Below are 7,393 nucleotides of genomic sequence, written 5' to 3' on the forward strand. Positions count from 1 at the left end.
GGCTACCCCTCCCCACTCACCAACTTTTCCACAGAGGAAACTGCTGCTGGGTGTGAGGGAAACAGGGTTTCCCTGTGAAATAAGTGCGCCGACTGCATAGGAGGCTCTTACTGCAAAATTTGCTGTTCTTACTGATAAGAAAGTGGCCCTTCATTCGCTTCTTTTAATTTGGGGAGATGTCATTTCCAGACAACTTGCAACAAAAGAGAACTTGGTACATACAGCTGAAAAATGCCGATGTGAGCACCCCCTCTCCTCTCTGGCTGCTGCAGGGCCCTGATGGGTACTCTGGAGGAGCTGAATTGGCCCAGGTCTGAATATGTGCAGAGAGGGGAGGCTAGAGAGGGAGTGGGGAGAGGAAACAATCCTTGAGTCGGAAGACAAATCTCTCCTCCTTCTCCTCCTTCTCCGTCTTTGCCAGTCCACAGAGAGCTTAGGGTTCTCACCTCGTCACCCTGAGACTTAGTATTTGAGCTGTGCCTTCTCCCTGTTGGCACGCTCTGTCTCTGGGATCCGATGGCATGGGTCGCTCCGTATTAGAATTCCACGATACAGCTTTAAGTCGCTGGGCACGGAGTCAGACACTAGGTTTGTATCATTGCTCAGGTATGTTGCTTTGTTAAGATAGTTAATATGTATAAGCTTCAGTTTCTATACCTGGGAAATGGAGGTAAACATCCTATGTACCTCATAGGGCTGTTTATAAGGATTGAATGAGACCTTATAAATGGAAGGACTTTATAAATTGTAAAATGTTGTTCAGAAGCAAGAGATTATTATGGCATTGATGATTCTCAAAGGAATCCTACAAATTCCTTGCATTCATGGTGGTTTTGGCATCAAGTTCACTTGGCCGTGCAGCCTTTCTATGGCTGGAATCATCCGGAAGATCCAGAACTTGAGGCTCTCTTCTGGTGAAGAGCTCGAGAGATTCCTTTTTAGCTTCGACCATGGAGCAGGAAACTTTTTCTATAAAGGGCCAAATAGTTACTGTTTTAGGGGCTGTGGGCCATGCAGTCACTGTCACACTACTACTCAGCTCTGCCGTTGTAACATGGGAGCAGCCACAGACAATACATAAACAAATGAGTGTGGCTGTGTTCCAAGAAAACTTCATTTATGGACACAGAAATCTGAATTTCATATAACTCTATATGTCACAAACATTATTCTCTTGAATTTTTTAGCCATTTAAAAATGTAAAAACCATACTTAGCTCATGGACCACACAAAAACAGTCAGGAGGTGGGATTTGGTCTGTGAGCTTCATTTGCCAACCCCTGCCCTGCCCTAGACTATTCCCAGGAGCCACCTGAATGGCCAGGCTGACTGTGAGTATCAGAGAAACCAAAAGGGAGACATTTAGGCATGTGTCACAGGTCCCTTACTTTTTATGACCATCCTCTCTGCCTGGTTGATGTCAAAGCATGGTAAATGACAACACTGAGGTCTACACTCAAGGCTCTTGCCAGAAAATACAACTCAGATCTCTGCTCTCCAACTCTTATCAAAAATCCCATAACAGCAACAACGACAACAATGGCAATAATCATAATATTTATGGAGGGTTGCCTGAAGCACATGCAGCTCTTCTGTTCCTATAGGCAGTCTAACTTTCCCCTTGAGTAACCCAGACCTGCAAGTGCTGCATGCATGGAAGGTTCTACTGTGGCCCTTTGAAAAATCAATCCTGAGTTGCATTTTGGTGATGAGCCATCGGTCCACACCGAGGGGCACTGTGAGAAACAGAGGGTGTGAGACACTGCGGCCTCTCATATAGAGATGCTGTCCAGGATGCCATCAACTCCAGGGAGAAATGCCTCTCACAGCTCGCCCCAGGAAAAGCTGAAACATTTCCTTAAAAACTGGTTCTACTTTGCAAACAATGTAATTTCCTTGTTCGATTTGGTTTTAAGACAGCTCATAGTCAGACATACCTCTAGTGACTGTAAAATATCTTACAAGTCATCAGCAGAAAAGATTTATCGGGCATGTAGCATGCGTGAAGCACTTTTCATGCAGTCCTTTTCACCTAATCCTCACACAGCCCTGAGAGGTAGCTAAGATTATTATCCTTATTTTAGTGGGTGGAATAATGACTCCCGAAGATACCCATGTCCTAATCCCCGGAACCTGTGAATGTCACCTTATATGGCAAAAGAGACTTCGCAGATGTGATTAAGTTAAGGATCTTGGGACAGTGAGATTATCCTTATCACAAGTGTCCTCGTAAGAGGGAGGCAGAGGGAGATTTGACGCAGAAGAAAGGAGATGCTATGCTGCTGGCTTTGAAGATGGTGGAAGGGGCAACATGCCAAAGAATGCAAGGAATGCAGCTGTAGCAGCTGAAGAGGCAAGGAAAGATCATCCCCTGGAGTTTCCACCAGAGTGTGGCCTTTGACCAAGTAAAACTGACTTTAGACTTCTGACCTCCAGAACTCTAAAAGAATAAGTGTTCTTTTAAGCCACCAAGTGGTAGCTTGTTACAGCAGCCATAGGAAACTCACACACCCACGTTACAACCAAGGACAAGAGACTTAGAGAGTATTGCTCAAGGGTTGGGATGAGGTTTGCTGACTCCAGACCCCAACCTCTTGTCCTTCACACTGCTCATCTGTTGTATGTGTCCTGACCTCCCTGGCTTTATTATCCCCCTTCCCTTCCCTCCCCTTGCGCTGCTTCTCCCACTACCAAGTTCATCTTCCCAGCATACATATTCTGTAGTGTATTTGTGCAGTAGAGGCAGCAGATAAACAAATACATTGGTTGACGTTTGTGGCATGTGCGTGGGGTGGGGTCCCTGGACTTTTTCTAGCCCTGGGAATTATCTTATGATTTAACACAAGAAAGGCCATGACTGCTTTTGTTCCCTCCTTTGCCTTTGTAAAAACTGTTGCTCTCTTCCTTGCTGTAGTACTAACAACTGGACAGAGCAGGACTGCTTTTTCAGAAAATTTTGCTTACTTCCTGGTCAGTATTCAGAGCCCGGTGACTGCTTAAGAGGTTCCTTCTTTCCCTTCAAGGATTTTTGTATTATTCAGAACAGCTTCTGGCCTAGGATCTCCTCCTCTCCCCGCAACTAAAATGATAAAATGAAAAGAGATGGGGAAAATGAAGCACGAAACCCAGACAACAATGGATCCTTATATTTTTGTCAGCCGACCTTCCCACAGCAGCATGCATATTGGGATTCTAGAAGCCCCTGACGTGCACTAAGATGTCTAAACACCAGGGCTGGGTGGAGCATTACAACACGTAGCCTTTGCACTGTTATCGATGTGAAGGCCTTGTGGGGCTGCCCCACTGTGAATCCAGCAGCTGAAGGGGGACCCTCTCCATCTGGGGAGGGGCATACAGCCATTCGGCCCTGGATAGCTCAAAAGCTCTCAAGAGATGAGGCAGGGCCCATCCCTGGAGAAGCTCCCAGGACACTGCTTTCCTTCATGCTGACGACAAAGTGTACCAAAGATTCCAACTGACATTAAGGCTGTTGAAATCATGCTGTTTCAGGCTCTCATCTTTTTTTTTTTTCCTTATTATTCTTCCTACAGGATACAAATCCTGCCTCTAGCCACAAACAGCTTTCAATCTAATATCCATGCTCCTACCCATTACCTGAGGGATCTTTCCAAAATGCATCCTCCTCATTGCCAAAAGGATGCAGCTCAACCTTGTCTAGGTCTCCTGGTATATTAGTCAGGGTTCTCCAGAGAAACAGCGAAATATACATATCTGTGTGTATCTATATGTACACATTTATATATATAGATATACATACATACACAGATATATAATCTAGAAAGAGATTTATTATAAGGTATAGGCTCATGCAATTGTGGAGGCTGAGAAGTCCCTGCTCTGTCGTCTGCAAGCTGGAGACCTAGGAAGGCTGGTGGTATAGTTTGAAGGCCTGAGAGCCAGACAGCCAATAACGTAGAAGGCCTGAGAACCAGGAGCGCTATGAGCAGAAGATCAATATCCCAGCTCAGCAGTCAGGCAGAGAGTGAATTCAACCTTCCTTCACCTTTTTGTTCTATTCAAGCTCTCAACCAATTGGATGATGCCCGTCCTCATTGGTGAGGGTGATCTGCTTTACTCAGTCTACCAGTTCCAATGCTAATCTCCTCCAGAAACACGCTCACGGACACACCAGAAATGATGTTTAACCAGCTTTCTGGGCATCCTGTGGCCCAGTCAAGTTGACACATAGGATTCACCATCTCACTGGGGCTCTGCTCCCATTTCCCACCTCCTCTCTCATCCCTCCCTTGTGTTCCAGCCTTTCGCAGCTCCCTGAACTCTGTGCCTGGCCACGTCTCCCTGCCTTCACAGGCTGTTCTCTCTGCCAAAGTTCTCCTTCCCACTCCCACCTCTAGTCCACTTGCCATCCAACGAAACTCTGGACAGCAGGAGAAAAACAGCATAGACTCTGGAGTCAGGCAGGCCTGGGGTCAATTCATTTTAATTCCACAAATATTTACTCAACACCTTCTCTGGGCCACTGGGGATGTAATTTTGCCACTATTGCCTGTGTGGCCTTGGAACAGTTAGCTAACACCTCTAACCCTCAGTTTACACATCTGTAAAATAAGAATAATGCAGAGAAAGCATTTAGCATGGAGCCTGCACATATAAACCTTCCATGAACATGAGATGTTGTAATTATTATTTTTATCATTTTTTAAGGTTGAACTCAAGCTTGATGATCCTTTCTCTGACAGATTTTGTCCCCAACCTCACTCTCTCCAACCACCACCTCTCCTGGTGCACGACATATGTCTCCATTTCAGCCTTCACAGAGAGCATTTACCCTGCTGTTTAATTGTCTGATCCTCCCACTGCTCTTGGACGAGAACTGCGTCCCCTCCATTCCTATCTTCCTAGTGCCCAGGGAAGGGCTTGTGCCCGACATTGATTGACTCCACAGAACAGCTACCCATTCAGAGGGAGGAGTTATGCCCAGAGGCGGGTGATATGCTCTTGGTTTTTTCCTGATGCATCCACTCCTCTTGCCTCTCCTGGCAGCGACCTGAAAGGCTGTGCCAGGCTTGGCTGCAGGCTGGTCAGGGAGATGGACCCACCATGGCAACCTTTTGTGGGAAGATAAACTGGAAAAACAAATCCTGAGCAGTCCATTCATCTCAAGTCTTGCTTCTCATCCTACACCTAAAATGAATAGATGCAGCAGAAAGCATTCCATCCCCATGGGGAGAGCAAGAATAACGAGATCAATACCTCCAGCTTCCAGCTACTCACTCTTATTTGCATTAAAATTTTTTTTGTGTGTGGGCACTTCAATGTTCCCTGTTTCTTCTTTTTAAAGGAGTAAAGTCAAGTGGGACAAATGGCCCTGGAGACCAGCCTGACCGTCTGGACCTCTCTGAGGCAGCTCTGGCTGCCGTAGGGATCAGCTATCTGCTCAAGCGCAACATCTCCACTACTCCCCAGCTTATAGTGGGGCCAACTTAGATGCTTAATGAGCATCTCCTTTCTACCTCCTTCAGTCCAAACAGTATTTTGCCCCGTTTACCTCCAAAGTGTCGTATTTCACAATGTCATGACTTTTCATGAGCCAGTCCCTCTAATCTTCATTCAAGATGTGATCCTGAGGCTGAGCTCATTTCTCCCCATTCAGGTTCCCTTTATGGACTGAATTGTGTCTCCCCAAAATTCATACGTTGAAGTCCTAATGCTCAGTACCTTAGAATATGACTGTATTTGGATATAGGGTGTTTAGAGAGGCAATTAGGGTTAAATGTGGGGGGCCTAATCCAATATGACTGGTGTCCTTCTAAGAAGAGAGAGAGACAGACTAGGAATGTGTGGGCACAGAGGAAAGACCATGTGAAGACAGAAGAAGAAGACAGCCATCTACAAGCCAAGGAGAGAAGCCTCAGGAGAAATCAACCCTGCCATCACCTTGATCTTGGACTTCCAGCCTCCAGAACTGTGAGAAAACAAATGCCTGTTGTTTAAGCCACCCAATTTGTGATGTGCTGTTATGACAGCCCTAGGAGACTAATATACACCCCTAAGGGTTGGTTCAGACACTGGTTACGGCCATTCGCTGCATTCTATTCATTGGATTGCAGCCTCTGTTGGTGCAGCTGTTTGCCCCATTGGGCTGATGACAATGGCTCATTCCCTTTTGTTGTGTCTAGCACTAGAGGAAACTGGCATTGACAGCTGCAAGATAAGCATTTGCTGAATTAATGAGCGATGCTGCTATGACAGAAGCTCTAAGAGTGTCATAAGAAGGACAGGAATCTTCTCTTTTAGCATAAGGGAACTTTCCACTCAGCTTGCACACTAAATAAGCTGGAAAGGCACCCCAGGTATACAGCTGGAGGTAGGGCGCTATTGGAAGCCTCTTTTCCTAATTGTGAACTGGTGAGGTTTCATGATTTGGTAAACTCATTGGTCATTTTGTTCTTTTTCCGGCTCTGTGGTATTAGTGAGTCGCTATTTTAGACTCTCAACGTCTTTTTCTTGTCCTCTTTGTTGGTCTCTTCAGGTTCTCTCCCACCCACCCCTCTTTCTCCCAAGGGCTCCCAATGCCCCTCACAGACCTGCTGTAAGTGGAGAAAGTGTTCGGCTGCTGGCCGCTGGCCCCTCACCCTTCACCTGCCTCAACAAAGCGCTAAAGCAGCTCACACGTGGGCCTTAATTTCCCCATAAACACAAATGGATGTTTTGAAAGTCCTTACCACAACTCTGGTAGAGCACTTCCAAGCTCCCATCCCTGCAGACTGTGTGTGTGGGCCAGGCTTCCCCACCACCGCTGTCAGGAGACAGTAGACTCCAGACGAGGAAGAGAGCCGTGAAACCCTTCATGGCGAGGGCGTGTGTGTGACCGACAGAAAAATAACAGGCCCAATAAAAAGGGCCTTCGGGGTTCTTCCTCTCCCCTCACTGAAGGGGTGACATGCTCAGTTTCACTTCTCATATTTGATGCTCCCGGGGAACCACTGTGAGAAGCAAAAGGCAGTTAGCAGAAGTATTTGAATATTGCTCCCCCAGGACCTTGCACTTGAATCAACAGGGTGAGGCTAGTCTGGGTCTGGGGTGGGTTGGATGGTGACTTTCTGCTTTCATGGGGAAGAGCTAGCAAGTGGTGCATGAACTTATACGTTGGGCCTCCCAAAACAGTCTTGCTTAGAGCCCCCACTCCCAAGTGGAGCAGCGAACTCAGGAAAGGTAAACCACAAGCCACCAGGTATTTTCCATCAGCCATCCCCTTCCCCCTCTGTGGCTCTGCAGGCCTCTGATGTGGGCCATGGACCAGGGACCTGGCTGCAGCTAGCAGGCGGCATTTGGCATTTTGAGGGCTGCAGACTGACATTTGAAATCTGGAATGAGGCTTTTGCCCTATTGGCATCTCTCTCTCCTCTGG

At 46.8% G+C, this 7,393-nt stretch overlaps 1 protein-coding gene across 1 annotated transcript in view; it reads right to left on the reverse strand.

The window, feature by feature from the left end:
• The window catches only part of LY86 (lymphocyte antigen 86), a 75,803-nt gene extending 68,919 nt beyond the window's left edge, over nucleotides 1-6,884 (reverse strand). Inside the window, exon 1 of the mRNA XM_058555326.1 lies at nucleotides 6,708-6,884. Coding sequence (XP_058411309.1) covers nucleotides 6,708-6,834 — 127 coding nt within the window. The 5' untranslated portion in view covers nucleotides 6,835-6,884. The remainder of the gene's footprint in view (nucleotides 1-6,707) is intronic.
• Between the last annotated feature and the right edge of the window lie 509 nt (nucleotides 6,885-7,393).

Source organism: Diceros bicornis, chromosome 14, assembly GCF_020826845.1.
Source record: "Diceros bicornis minor isolate mBicDic1 chromosome 14, mDicBic1.mat.cur, whole genome shotgun sequence".
Lineage (NCBI taxonomy): Eukaryota > Metazoa > Chordata > Mammalia > Perissodactyla > Rhinocerotidae > Diceros > Diceros bicornis.